The sequence below is a fragment of the Corvus hawaiiensis genome, chromosome Z (genome assembly GCF_020740725.1).
Source record: "Corvus hawaiiensis isolate bCorHaw1 chromosome Z, bCorHaw1.pri.cur, whole genome shotgun sequence".
NCBI classification, from domain to species: domain Eukaryota; kingdom Metazoa; phylum Chordata; class Aves; order Passeriformes; family Corvidae; genus Corvus; species Corvus hawaiiensis.
The window spans coordinates 7,357,136-7,372,335 of NC_063255.1; the positions used below are offsets into that span (position 1 = coordinate 7,357,136).

At 38.3% G+C, this 15,200-nt stretch overlaps 1 protein-coding gene across 2 annotated transcripts in view; it reads left to right on the forward strand.

Moving 5' to 3' along the window:
- DHX29 (DExH-box helicase 29) overlaps positions 1-14,440 on the forward strand; it is a 29,104-nt gene extending 14,664 nt beyond the window's left edge. For both annotated transcript variants that reach the window (XM_048290598.1, XM_048290599.1), the window contains 11 exons: positions 471-555; positions 1,153-1,241; positions 1,838-1,966; positions 2,768-2,843; positions 3,624-3,848; positions 6,500-6,636; positions 7,261-7,354; positions 8,096-8,398; positions 9,719-9,850; positions 11,385-11,481; positions 12,229-14,440. In XM_048290598.1, coding sequence (XP_048146555.1) covers positions 471-555; positions 1,153-1,241; positions 1,838-1,966; positions 2,768-2,843; positions 3,624-3,848; positions 6,500-6,636; positions 7,261-7,354; positions 8,096-8,398; positions 9,719-9,850; positions 11,385-11,481; positions 12,229-12,284 — 1,423 coding nt within the window. In that variant the 3' untranslated portion in view covers positions 12,285-14,440. The remainder of the gene's footprint in view (positions 1-470; positions 556-1,152; positions 1,242-1,837; positions 1,967-2,767; positions 2,844-3,623; positions 3,849-6,499; positions 6,637-7,260; positions 7,355-8,095; positions 8,399-9,718; positions 9,851-11,384; positions 11,482-12,228) is intronic.
- The last annotated feature ends 760 nt before the right edge of the window (positions 14,441-15,200 follow it).

A 15,200-nucleotide genomic window follows, 5' to 3' on the forward strand; every position in this document is an offset into this window, starting at 1 on the left:
ATGCTAAATATTTGTTGGTGCACTGAGATGTAAAGGTCTGGAAGAGAAGAAAAGTACCAGTCTCTGTGGCTGTCTCATCTCCGAAGGCCTTTATTACTCAAACTTAAAGTTGCATGTGTTTGTAATGGTCCTTGTCTTGGAAGAACAATTTGAAAAACTTGGGTTTATGGACACCTTCCTCCCTTTATTGCTAGGCTATTATTGTAAAGTAACCGGAAGTTCTGCAGTATTACTATTTTGCCTGCATTTTTACTGAATGGGAGAACATCCCTATGAGCTAATGATGTTATTTTTTCTAGATATTGTAATAAAACAGTGAAGCAGACTTTCATACCTAATCATACAAAGCTTTATTCTTTCAGTTGTCTGTTCTAGTTGCTTTCTCCGAATGTTGTCATTATTCTGGTCTCATTTTTTTACTCTATCTAATTTGATAAGTATATATTTATTACTCTAATTTCTTGTTCTAGGCACAGATTGATAGCTCTGCATTCTGTTCTTTCAACTCAAGATCAAGCAGCTGCATTTACAATACCTCCTCTTGGTATTAGAAAGGTAGTATTTACAAAGTTCACAGCTGAAAAGAGAAGTTTTCTGTGGGTGCAACTCTGAATTGTTATAAAATATAATCATACAGAATTACACAACAAACAGTTGTTCATGGAATTTCCTCTCTGCAAAGAAACAATTCTAATTTCATGATCTAGAAGCTAATATTCTGTGAAAATATTGACAGTATTGGAGAAATTCTTAAACCTAATCTTTTTCTGTGAACTTCTTTAATTCTTACTTTCCTGTATTTTAGCTATTGTTAACCAGTAACTATGGCTTTTATCTAGGAAAAATACAATTTTATTTACTGCCAAACTATGTAATTAAATGTTGATTAGTTTTGGCAGATACTAGCCAATAATTTTGATGGATTATAAAACAAAATGGGAATGTGAAATTCTTTATTAACTTTTAATTTCTCTCATTGGGAGAAACTAGACAATTTCCTAAGTCATGTAGCTTTTAATTATTTGTCAGTTTATTTAAGGAAACATTTCTGGGTAAAAAATTTTAACCAGACTTACCCCATAATACTGATTTAAAGGGTGAAAACTGTTAGACATTCCAGTTCTTCTATTTATGTTATGTTGCTTTTTCCAGATTGTTTTGGCAACCAATATAGCAGAGACGGGTATTACAATACCAGATGTTGTCTTTGTGATTGATACTGGGAGAACAAAAGAAAATAGGTAAGAGTTTGATTTTCATCAATCATACTGTGATTACTGTAAATATTTGGAGGATAGAAATACAAGAATTTTGTAGTATCCTTCTTAAACTAGAGTTCCGGATGCAGAAATGAGTGCTGAGCTCATATAACAGCTTGGAGTTTTAGGTGCAAGTTTGGGATGTATCTTTGGAATTTCAAATGGTGTGAAGAACAGGGGAAGTTATCCACAGATAATGGATGTAATGTATGGATAATCATGATTAAGTACTGCTTTAAAAATGAAGGAAGTATGTTTTATACTATCTCTGTTTTTAAGAATTATTTTTCTTCTTCACTTTAAATGTGAAAAGCCCTACACAATGTATTGGAATGATTCTGAATTGCCAGGGACATGCAATAATAAAGTTTTCATTTTCCAATATTTACAGTTTCATTGGTGAGTTGTATTCAAGGTTTTGTAATATACAGTTCCACCCATGCTTAATTTTCAAAACTAAATATATTTTCAAATAATTGCTCATTAAATATATTGTCAGTGTGCTGATGTTCAGGTTATATGTATGTGCAGATTTTAATTCTGAAATCTGAACAGGCTTTTGCTTTATAATTTTTAAGGTATCACGAAAGCAGTCAGATGAGTTCCCTGGAAGAGACCTTTGTTAGTAAAGCTAGTGCTCTGCAGCGGCAAGGAAGAGCCGGGCGTGTTAGGGATGGGTTCTGCTTCCGAATGTACACGAGAGACAGGTATTGTAAACTTAGCAGAATTATGTAAATCACATAGATACTGTCTTTTTGTTTTTCTGTGAAAAACCAAGAATTCTTGTTGAAATTCACATTATTTACTGCAAACCAGAAAGATAAAACTGGAAAAAAACTCAACCAAAACAAGAGTTTGAATGTCATATATATAAAGTGTTACGGTAGTCTTTTGCATTTTTTTTAAAAAAGTTAATTTTACTCTTAATATTTCTAGAATGTGTTTTTTTAAAAGTATCCATAATTAAAGGAAAAATGCAGCACAAGGAATTGTAGAACATGAATTTTTTAACACTGGCTTTGTTCACATCAAATGTGTGCAAACCTTATCTCCTGAGCTTTGAATTTTTTATCAGGCAAATCTGTAGGTTTCTGAGGAGGTATCTCTGTGGATAAGAGATGGGGGCACTGCAGAATTAGTTTCTGTTACTGCAGTGGAATAACCTTTTTCCTGCTTCTGTGAAAGCCTGAAGTGACTTTCAGCTGAGAAACAAAGGTTAAAGGCTTCTGATACAACCAATGAAGCGTCCCTTTTAATCACATACAAGACTTTCAGTTTGAAAGCATTAAAGATTTGTTTTGAAAATTGGGGTTTCCTGCCTTTCCCTCTCTGACTAAAACTTGTTTTTCAAGCCACAACACATGCCTTAATTCAAAGTATGAATGGCTTACCCATGCCATTGCCATTCAAGAGAAAAACTGGAAGAGTGACCATGTCAAACCCAGATTTACAAGTTTAATTCAAAGATTTAGTTGAATATATGTTTCTGTGTTTTTGTGATGTTGCAGGTTTGAGAGTTTCATGGAATATTCTGTTCCAGAAATATTGCGTGTGCCTTTGGAGGAATTATGCCTTCATATTATGGTATGGTTTTTGGTTTTAGAATTGCTAACCTTGTGTGGTGGGTTGACCTTGGCTTGACGCTGGGTGGCCCCAAAGCGCCTCTATTATTCTTGTCCTCAGCTGGATGGGAGAGAAAACATAACAAAAGGCTTGGTAGCTAAAATACTACACATGCCTTTGGAGAAATTACACCTTCATACTATTGCCTGGTTTGGAATTACTGGCCTTAGTAGCTAAAAAGGTTTGCTACGACAGACCTGATCCAATGTAATTACTTAATGGGGCTTCTCCCACAGGTCAGGGGGTAACTCAGCACTTGACTGCTGGATAATAGGAGCGTACTGTTCAGTGAGAATAGTCTACTATATGATTGCAGTTGCCTCAGAGTAACAATTGAAACTTTGTTAAATAGCTTTCTAATTGATTTCTGCTTAAGGGAGCAATTCCTTTACCTCTCATCGTGTCCTAAGTGAGTAGGATGTGCATGGAAAGATGAGCAACCTGACAAATTAGTGCTAGGTTGAACTGCATCCCATGAGGATTGAGTCTCTTGCTCATCAGTGGTCGTTGGTAACACACTTCTCTCAACAGTGGTCATGCCATATGGAGCCCTTCCAAACAATGAAGTTTTGTTAACCTAATGTGGGGCAGATCAGCCTTCTGGGAAGCAAGAGACTTGTTTAATGGGGAGGGATTGTGAACTTTTGATGCAAGAACAGCTTTGCAGTTTTCTGCATAGCTGTTGGAAAACTTTTTAATAATAAATTTTTATATTGAAATATATGCCCCTTTACTTCACAGAAATGTAGTCTTGGCTCTCCTGAAGATTTTCTTTCCAGAGCGTTAGATCCGCCACAGCAGCAAGTAATTGGTAATGCAATGAACCTGTTGAGGAAGATTGGGGCTTGTCAGTTACATGTGCCCAAGCTGACTCCATTGGGCCAGCACCTTGCAGCCCTTCCTGTTAATGTAAAGATTGGCAAAATGCTTATATTTGGTGCTATATTTGGCTGCTTGGATCCTGTGGTGAGTAAGAAATTATATTTTAAAAAGTATAAAAATGGTTAACTCTTTGCAATTAATCTGATTTCTTATAATGTGATATTTTGAAAAGATGATGCAAGAAGTTAAAATGTTTAGGGTGAGGGCACCCAGACATCATGGAGGGGAATAACGTAAGTGTTCTTTGGTTGGACTCAATGATCTTAAAGGTCTTTTTTGACCTAAAATGATTCTATGATTCTGAACTCCTAGGAACTCTCCACAGTGGATAATCAGGCTTGCTCTCCAGTTCTATCCATGGTGATCCCAGGGAATCTGACATTTAAAGAAAACATCCTCTTACATGTGGGTTGGGCAGTCTGGGCTACCCCACAGTTTGTGGCCAAGAACATTATCAGAGTTACTGCAAATTAATTGATTGTAAATAATTAATTTATTTATAAAGGCTGTGGCATGGTTTTTATTTTCACCTAATCCATTTAATTCACTGCAAATTAGGAGAAAACATGAGTATGTTAGTTCCTGGAATGTGAAAGTTAAAATTCTTGATGTCTCCTTTTAATGTGTTATAACCTAAAGCACTTGATTAATCTGACCTTCATTGCCCTGTCACTTGGTAAAATATTTCATGTGAGTTTTGAGATTTAATGGTTTTTATCCTTGCATGTAAAACACTATATAAATGGTGGCTTTAATATAAGCAAGTGCTGAATTCTATATAAGAAATTCTTAGGGTGCTGAGTTTTCCTTGAGACTTAGTAGAAGATAAGCTATAATTAAATATTATATACTCTTCTTAGAGTACAAGAGCTACTATTTCTCAGGTGCAAGAAGTCAGGCAGGGAATACAGTCGATGGGCCTGAGGGGAGACCTGCTGGTCCAGCTCAAGGGCAACAAGTAAATGCACAAGCAGTGCAGAAGCAAGGACAGGTGTCCTGGAAAGAGTATAGGGATGCTGTCTAGTTGTGTAAGGGATGGGGTGAGGAAGACCGTGGCAAAGAGGGAGCTGAACATGGCAAGGGACACAAAGAAGAGTAAGAAGAGGTTGTACAGCTGTGTCAGCCAGAAAAGGAAGGTCAAAGAAAATGTGCCGCAGCTGATGAAATGGTAACAACAGATGAGGAGAGGGTTGAGGTACTCAGCAATGTTTTTGCCTCAGTCTTCAATGGCAACCTCTTTTACGGCAGTCAGGTGAAGTCCCAGGTGACTAGAGAAGGGGAAACATTGTACCCATCTTTTTTTTAATAAGTAGATAAGAGGGAACTACTTGGGAACTACTAAGCTGTCAGCTTCAATTCTGTACCTGGGAAGATCATGGAACAGATCCTCCTAGAAATACACTGTGGCACTTGGAGGACAGGGAGGTGATTCAAGACAGCAGCATGGCTTAACCCAGGGCAAGTCCTGTCTGCCCAACCCAGTGGCTTTCTGTCGTGGAGTGACCACATCAGTGGGTAAGGGAAAGGCTACATATTTGTTTATCTAGACTTTCTGTAAAGCCTTTAACATGGTCCCCCACAACATGCTTCTCTCTAAATTGGAGAGAGATGGATTCAGTGGATAAACTATTAGAAGGATAAGAAAGTGGTTGTACAGTTCCACCCAGAAGGTGATGGTTAATGGCTCAGAGTCTTGATGGACATCAGTGACAAGTGGTGCCCTCAGGGGTCTGTATTGGGACCAATGTTATTTAGTGTCTTCATCAGTGACGTAGATGAAGACGTTGAGTGCACCCTCAGCAAATCTGAAGATGACCCCGAGCTGAGTGGTGCTTTTGACACACCTGAAGGATGGGATGTCATCCAGAGGTACCTGGAGAAGTGGGCAGATGCGAAGCTCACAAGGCCAAGTGCTGGTGCTGCGCCAGGGTCAGGACAAACCCTGGTATAAACTCAGGCTGGGCATGAACAGACTGAGAGCAGCCCGGAGAGAAGGACTTGGGGGTGCTGTGGGTGAGAGGCTGGACATGACCCAGCCATGGGCACTCACAGCCCAGAGAGCCAAACGTGTCCTAGGCTGCATCCAGAGCAGTGTGGGCAGCAGGGGAGGGAGGGGATTCTGCCCTTCTGCTCTGCTCTGCTGAGACCCATCTGGACCACTGTATGTGACTCCAGGTCTCCAACACAAGAAGGACGTGGACCTGTTGGAGTGAGTCCAGAGGTTATCACAAAGATGACTGGAGAGGATTGGAGTACCTCTCCTTTGAGGAGACTGAGAGAATTGGGCTTGTTCAGCCTGTAGAAGAGAAGGCTTCAGGATGACCTAATTGCAGCTTTTCAGTATCTGAAGGGCATTGGAGAGGAACCTCTTACAAGGGCATATGGTTATAGGACAAGAGGGAATGGTTTAAACTGAAAGAGGATTGGTTTTGTTTTGATATTAGGAAGAAATTCTTTACTGTGAGGGTGGTGAGGCACTGGAACAGGTTGACCAGAGAAGTTGTGGATGTCCCATCCCTGGAAGTGTTCAAGGCCAGGTTGGGTGGGGCTTTGAGCAACATGGTTTAGTAGAAGGTGTCCCTGCCTATAGCAGGGGCATGAAACTAGTTTAAGGTCCCTTGCAACCCAAGCCTGTAATTCTGATATTGGCAAAACAAAATTTAAGACTATTTGTATTACAAACCTGTAAGCTTATAATAAAATATTTTTAAGTGATGTGTACTTTATAATTGCAGGCAACTCTGGCTGCTGTTATGACAGAAAAATCCCCATTTACTACACCTATTGGTCAAAAAGATGAAGCAGATCTTGCAAAATCATCTCTAGCTATGGCAGTTTCAGACCATATAACAATCTACAATGCTTATCTGGGGTAAGTGATGGTTCTCCTATGCTCGTAACCAGTAGCAGATAACACTTAAGTAATGCAGTTATGTGAAGAATCCTTAATATCTCTGGAACTGCTTTCACTTCAAGTTTTTTCTCTTTGGAGTAGCAATAGATTGCCAATACTGTAACACAAATGGATAGCTTGCTTAGTGTGTTGTTCTTCAACTTCTTTTAACTATGCTTACACACCTATAGAGGTTTACTGTGTGGGTTTATCCTAGTGTTTAAAGTATTTTGTTTGCTGTTTGTGGTATTTTGACCAGAATATTTTGTATTTGATAAAGCACAAATGTATAAAATGTGGTTTTTTCCTTTTTAGGGTATTACCACTAAATCTGAATTTTGTTTTGACTGTCAAGACAGGCAGAAATGTGGGTTTTGAGAGTAAATCACCTTGTATTTTTGTTAGTATCTGTCAAATCTATGTTACAGGCATGTTCTCTGGAGTGCCCTTAGACCAACAGTATTCATCTTCATTAATACAACTTACGTTAGAGTGGAGAATGCTTACCAAAATACATTATTCTTTTTTAACTTAGTGCCACATCTGTTGTTATAGTCTTGATGGGTTTCTTCCTGCTCTAATAAGACACAGTTTTTTCCTTAGGTGGAAAAGGGCTCGACAGGAAGGGGGATATCGTGCTGAAATGACTTATTGCAGAAGAAATTTTCTTAATAGGACGTCGCTGTTAACTCTGGAGGTAAAGCATTCTATGTTCTGCTCTGCACTCATAAGTTATTTGTTAAAATTTTCCTCTGAAAATGTCATTCCCTTTTAAAGAGGTGATACATCACAGTTACTATTTAGACAAGATAAAAGCAAGTGGAATTCTAGGGACTGATGAAATGTGCACTCTCAATCAAAGCAGCTGTGTTTGTATTTGAGTTTTGATATGCACGCTTTGGTAAACAGTTTTGTAGTCACTGCCATTGGAGAAGCTAGGCCTTACTTCCATCAGACGATCAAAACTTCATGAATTAAAATATTTATATTATTCTTGATATCAAATAACATATCTATTAACAGTTAATTTAAAAGATGAGCCACAAACTTATGTGAATAACCTCTTAGTTTTGGTAAGAAAATGTTTTAATTGATCTTTTCTTTTAAGTTTGGGTGACTGAGTACTTCTAAGCAGAACTGGATCTTTGATGTAGCTATATCTTTTTCATTTTAACTACAAGTAGAGATTTAGTATTTGCAGCATATGTATTTCCATATGTCTAATCCTATATTCCAGATATCAGATTGTTTTATAGATGATGTTTTTCTCATAGAAATAGCTAGGATTCCAGTGTGGCTGCAGAAAACACAAGTGGTTTTTCTAGTAAGGGACTTTCCCTTGGAGAGCATGAATAATTCAGATGAAATGTCATTTCCTGCTGCTGAAGTGAAGTATGTAATTTTTGAATTAAAAACTTAACTAATATCCTAATTTCAGGATGTGAAGCAAGAACTCATAAGGCTGGTCAGAGCAGCAGGGTTCACAGCACCTTCAATGCAATGTGGATGGGATGGAAATGGAGCCACACAATCCCCGTCTCCCAGTGAAATAGCTCTTCTTAAAGCTGTGTTGACTGCAGGGCTCTATGACAACGTAGGAAAAATACTGTATGCAAAGTCTGTGGATATTACAGAGAAGCTGGCTTGCATGGTAGAAACTGCTCAGGGTAAAGCGCAAGTTCATCCCTCCTCTGTAAATCGAGACTTGCAGACATATGGATGGCTGCTTTACCAGGAGAAGGTAAGTTGAAGATAGTGAATGCAGCTAATAGTTTGTGTAAAGGTGGAGTTACACCTCTAGTATACTTTAAACTAGTGTATGTTATTTAATATCTAAATGTTTTATCTTAAAGAGTCTTTTATTATCTAATGATCCTAAAAAACATAAAAATGAGTCATCTGAGTGCTGAAGAACAAGAAGGTAAAGCTGAAGATCATGAACAAATATGTTCATGGTGAAACTGATAGCTATAAATGAAAGGCATTTTCTTTGTATCATTTAACTTAATAATATAATTGACTTTTTAAGTACAGTCTTGCTGATTTTAGTATTACTTTACACAGTAGAATGTAGTAGTAACTTTTCAAAGTCTACTTTTTCACTGTTCTAAGGTTTTGAAATTTGGTACTGACTTAACCCAGTAATAAAATAGCCAATTCTGTAATGGACTGCTGAACTCCCTAAGTGAATTGCATTATTTTCCCTGTCACTTTCTTTCCCTTTCAACTGAAAACCTTGTCAGGTATTTGCTGAATTCAAGTGTTTGTATTTAGTTACATTTCTGGTGTAACAGAAGTTTGACAGCAGTTGCTTATTGGCCAAATTTACTGTAGAGAAGCAGAAAGCATTAGACTTTTTAATGCATATAAAGTGATAGTATTTTTTGAGACCTGAAAGTACTTCTTGCCCCCAAGAACATCATAGTCTGATGACAAGACAGCAGCTAAGGTAGGTAAGTTTTTCCATGAACAGTAGGGCAGACAAAGCCTGCAATTTTGTGTGGGGGTGCACTCTTTTTATGTCCATTCTTCCCACTACAACTCATTTCACCTCATTCTGTCTTTGAGATGCTCCAAAGCCAGAAGCAGCACATGCTGAGCCCCGTACTTCATGCAGTGTATGTCTGGGTGTACCACATTTATGCATGTGCATATGTGGATGCAGACAAATTGAAAAAATAGCTGCTCCCAAGAAGAATGTATAATGAAAGAGCTTTTCCTCCCTTTTACCTCAGTAGTTTTATTACTTTTAATGTAGCTTCTGTGAACACTACTAGGCTAACATTACCTTTCCATTTGAGCTTTAAGAAGGTAACTGTGGCTTTACCTAACTTCCAGCATATAAGCCTGCCACTTACTTAGAGGTGAATTATTTTAAGTGGTGTAAGGCAGACAAATAGCTATTGATTGTGTCCAATAACTTTTGTTGGTTGCATCTTAAAAAAGAAAAAAAAAGTATTTTTTGCGGGTAGGAGTAGCAATCAGATTTATTGTTATAGATGTTACATGGTTTAGGATTTTTTGTTGTTGCTTTTATTTGTTTATGTTTGTTTATATGCAGGTGAGGTACGCCAGGGTGTATCTGAGAGAGACTACTTTAATATCCCCCTTTCCCATTTTGCTTTTTGGTGGGGATATAGAAGTGCAGCATCGCGAGCGTCTCCTGACAGTTGATGGTTGGATCCATTTTCAGGTGCGTTGGAGTTACAACTAAACTACCTTTTATGGTTCTGTGGGCTTTTGTATTACTCAGTTGATGTATCAGCTTGATTCAGACCACTGTATATGGAAGATGGAGAAAAGAAGGAAGAAAGGGGGAGAAAATTAAAAAGAATGATGGGAAATTTTATATACATGTGATGAAATCTTAATAAATCACACTCAAAAGAATAGACTTGTCATATGTGGTTTGCAACAAATCAGTTCCCTCTCTCTTCAAGAAGAAAGTGTTCTTTCAGAAAAGTATTGAAAGTGGATGCAGACTAAGCCTTTTTTTAATAGAGCTTGCACTGAAAGCAGAGGAGTGTACTGTTTTTATATTACCCTTTCCTACAATCTTATAATCTTGTAACTACATATTCGTCTTTAGCACACTACTGTATACTGTATACTACTTTATAGTGCAGATGGAGTTACTTGAAAAAGAAAAAAATCCGTATTGTAAAATAGCTGCTTACTTGGGTTTGGGGTGTTTGGTTTCCTTGATTAGGTTTTTTCCTTTCCATACGTGAAAGCTTTATTTGGAAATGGAAAGGCTGAGAGCGTTTTCCTAGCATATTTTTGCAGACAAAACAGTTGTCATGAAAAGATCCTCTGTGAATTCTGGTAAATGGCAAGTAGTGGGTTTTGCTATCCTGACAGCTACTTGGTTACAATTTTCTGTGCTCCTGTGGGCGATGTGCTACTCTCAAAGACAACTATAAGCAACAAAAGCATCTTTTGCAGTCTGCTGATCCAAGTAAGCAACCATCTAATTGAATTCACTGCTTATCATGAATAGGGAATTTTAGAAAGCAGGTCCCTTGTGGGTTTGTTGGAGCTTTTTTTCCTGGTCCCTGGATTGCTACAGTGGCGCAGTTGCTGGGTTAGTCACATCTTACAGAGTGTTTCAGAATTTCTACTTTTCTACTGAGATGCTAAGCAGAATACATTGCATTTTGTGCTTCTGCCATAGCAGCTACTTGTTGGACTAAAGGCAGCATATAAATGAAATAAAGACTGAAATAGGGAGGGAAGGATAAAATTAAATATTTCTGGGAGAGGGTTCAGCTTTAGGTATCCAAATTCCTAGTGAGATTTAGGAAGGGCTCATGATTGCTTTCTCAGAAGGCCTGGTAGACCTCCCAAGAGGGAAATGTGTAGCTATTTTATTTCAGGTATAAATGTAATACGAGCTTTGTTACCTTGGGGCAGAAAAGGCGATTAATTGGGTGGCTTTTTGGTAAAGTAATAATTTCCTCTTACACTGGTTGTGTGGGAACCCTTCTGAGCTGCTGTTCTTCAGGCTTTGATACTATGAACAATTGGTGCTTAAAGCCAAGGCATAATGTAAGCCCAGTCATTTCATGAGTATACTATCCATCATGGTTGTCATTACCATTAAGAGTCATGTATGTGCATCATGTTTGCAGGAATCTTACTACAAACTTCTGTTTATATGTACGGTAATATTATGAGCTATATTTTGGTATGAAATGTCTGATAATGCAAATGTTTTTTCTTTATAGGCTCCTGTTAAGATAGCAGTAATTTTCAAACAGCTGAGAGTTCTCATTGAGTCCGTTTTAAAGAAGAAGCTTGAAAATCCCAAAATGTCACTTGAAGGTAACTTTATTGCTGCATTGCTGGCACTACTGTTTAAGTGGACCTTGTGGCAAATCTGAGGAATTGTTAGTACACTGCATCCTCACATAGTAGCATGTGTGACATGAATGTTCCATTAAGAGGCGTCCAAAAAGTGATTACTAACTACATATATTATGTGGCTCACCCCAGACGTATGAAGATCTGCACAACTCTTGTTTTAAAGGTATCCCTGACAGTAACATGCAGGGTAGTGGTAGTAATGGTGAGGCGTGCATCTCAAAACAGCATTGAGACTGTGTGTGGAGAATCCTAGGTGTGGATGACTTGTAAATGTTGTGCAAGTTGTCTCAAAATCTAGGTTAACCAACTGCATGTTGGTTCCCAAAAGTAAGAGATAGTGGAGCACAATTTAAACTTTGGACACTGGATGTTCAGGAGCATATTGTAGGTGGGGAAGAAAGGGAGTTCCTGTATGCTGATGTATCTGTAGTTAACCCACCACTTTCCCAATCTTTTTTGTGAAATACTGAAATGGTCATTGGCCGTTCATTGGATAATTTTATAATGATGTACTGTGTAGATACTGTTGGTCCTTTTGCTTGCCAAATGGTAATCGCTTGTCTTGCTTTAGATTCTGGAGTAGCCTAAAACATTAGAAATTTAAGTTGGTGAGAGCTAGACTTCTCTTATGATTTTTTTGGGGTTTTGGGGATCAATTTTTAAACTCACTGTTTTTTCACCCATTTTGTTTGTTTTCTTTTCTAGATGACAAAGTCTTATACATCATCAAAGAGCTGATAAAAACAGAAAATGGTAACTGAAACCAGAAATCACTAACAAATCAGAGCTTCAGTAATTGCAGGGGAAATATGCACTCCAACATTAATTGAAAGTTTTTAAATTCTTCGTGTGGTTGATACCAGCCATGATGGGGATAGACTGCATGATTTTACATAGGATCAATCTTTCTCTTTATCAGTTTAAAGATGAACATTGAATATGTTTAGCCTTTACAATATATTTGGTGCCATTTGTCTGTTTGAATGATAACTGCAAGCAGTTTATTTTCAAAAGAGACATGGCCGTGAACAAGTCCTCTTTTTTTAGCTTAATGTGCTAATCATGCCGTCAGTGCAGTATGTACTGATGATTAAAGATTCAGTCCAGAATCTTAGCTGAGTAGAATTCCATGTGTGCAAACAGAAGACAAATGTTTCTCGTATGGGTTTCATAAGGGATGATTTCTTTTTGGAACTATGAATTTACAGTATTAAACCAATACATGTTAGGGAAGTCTTATTTTTTCTGTATGACTTACATTAAGAAGATGCTCTATAAGGTGATAGTATGGACTGCTGTGAACAAGTGCTCGGTGAGGCGTGTACTGACCAGCAGATCCTCCCAAACAGAGGATGTGCCTCTTTTCACAGTTGCTACTCCCTATTTACCCTGATCCTTGCAACTCCTGCAACTGTACTATATTTTGCTGTCCCTTTTTTGTATGTTAAGTTTTGCATAGTTCTGCAAGCCCCCCTTCAAGTGATGATCATGGGGTTTTTTTCCCTTTGTTGGTCAAAGTTCATGTTGACCCTCTTCAAGGAAATACCAGAGAAGCTCCTAGTGGAAACTTCCAGTGGCAGTTCTCTCCTACCGTACTTCCTCACAATGACTGTATATTTGTGTGATCCTTTGTTTCTTGTTTCTTTAATACTGAATAATCCTTAACTGAGTAGCTTAATTAATCAGATGATCTTATATTCCACCTATCCACACTATTTCCAGTTATGAAGTGCAATTTTAGATTGCCAACTCAGCTTTCAAAAATAAGGAATATATTGGTGGGGAGGGTTTGCCATTAAACAGTTGCTGTCAACTAGGAACTGTCTTTACAGACAGAGGCACAGTGTAGATGACAACTTCGGTTTAATCTGAAAAATAAAAGATTTTATACAGCTGAGGTTAATTGTGTACAGAAAGGGCCCTGAGGAAAATGAATGCATAAAAATGCAGGATCTATGGACCCTGTCCATTTAGATTATCATAGCAGAACTGGTATTGCTGTCCAGCTTGTGTACATTAGCTTACACTTAGTTCTGGAAGAGGAAAGTTTGCTAACAGTTCTGAGGGAACAGGGATCACATCTGTTACTCTTTTGTACGTTATGATAATCCAGTGATAGTCCTGATTTCATAGGAGACAGGAAGTGAGTTTTGGGGGTTTTTCACACCACCATTTAGGCAAGGAAGCATTTGAATAGGAAGTTTTGATCTTAGACCATAAGACCTCAACTTTGCCTTCAGTATTCCCACACTGAAGTCAAAACCACACTGAAGTGTAAATTATATTCATTGAAGATACAAGCTAAATCTGTACCCTAAACAAATTTCCTAAGTTTTGTTTTGGTTGAGATATTTTATTTGTATCCTTTGGAAAAATGAGTTAGAAAAACATTTCAGTAATTCAGTAACTAGCAAGCTCCTCTTTCTTTTGGGTTTGAATTTTGGAAAGGGGTTATTGGTCTCAAATGGTTAGATCCTAGGGAATGTGTGAATCGAGTTTGAGTTCTTCTCCCTCATTCAACTGTGATGAATAGGAGGTTTTTTTCCATTTATGGGTGGTAATGTTGAAATTCAGAGTTATTCTTCGTTTTTCTAGCATGCTCTGCTTTGTAATCTTTTAAATAAATAACTGAAATAAATTAAGGGGATATATTGTAATAACTGGGACATTGCACGATATGCGTGAGCAACAGTTTTCTGCAAAACAGATTAAGGAGATTACACTGTGGTGTACAGATAAGCACAGTTATCTTAAAAAAAAAAAAAAAAAACAAGAAAAAAAAACCAAAACAAAAAAACAAATACTGTGCTGGCTTTCTGCTTCTGCAGTATACATGAGCAACTTTTGTGCCTGTACTCTTTTGGGTGAATGATCTTTCTCTTTTGCTCTATTTATTTAATAAAGACTTCTCTTAACACCTTTGTGTTACTTTTCTCAAGGCATTTGTTGGACACAAGACCACTCACTATCTCTTCTGGGTCTTGGTCACTGTAGTCTCAGCTGTGGTCTGCAATGTGTGTTTTGGTTTTTTTTTTAAGGCAGCTTGTTCTCCTGGTCTCTGTCCTCACCTCGGAGAGGAGTTTCTGCTCCTGCCATTCACGTTGTAGAATTCCCACCTCCTCCCCTCTTTTGCTTCTGGATCATGGGCTGCTTGAAGCTCTTGTTTCCCGCTGGTATCTTTCCCAGCGCTTAACCCAGAAGAGGTTTGCTTTTTCTTTCTCCAGGTCTTTCCATAGCTATAGCACATTATAAAGTGGTGGATGGAGTGCAGGACTATTTTGATTTCCCTGCATTCGGCTGTTTAAAATAGTTCTCTATTCATGGATGGAAGTGTAACTGAGCCCCAGATTGCCCGGGGAGCTCCAGCATTCCCAGGTATCTCTCCTGGTGTATTTGTGCTGTTTCTGGTGACCTGCAGTGAAAAGTGTTAGTTACGGGGAGTGATCAGTAGCTGTTAAAGCTTGTGGGGTTCCGAGTTGAACTGCTAGGAGCTGGAGAGACGCCTGCTTTTGTAATGGCAAAACAGATGCAGCAGGTTCAGCTGGCTGGCTCCATGCTCTGCCCTGGGTTTACGGCACTGCTGCCTGCTTTGCTCTCTGTGCCCTGCCAGAGCGAGGGGCCCGTCTTCGGGAGGTCACAGTCACACGGCGACTCCACCACAGCCTTCTAGCCTGAGG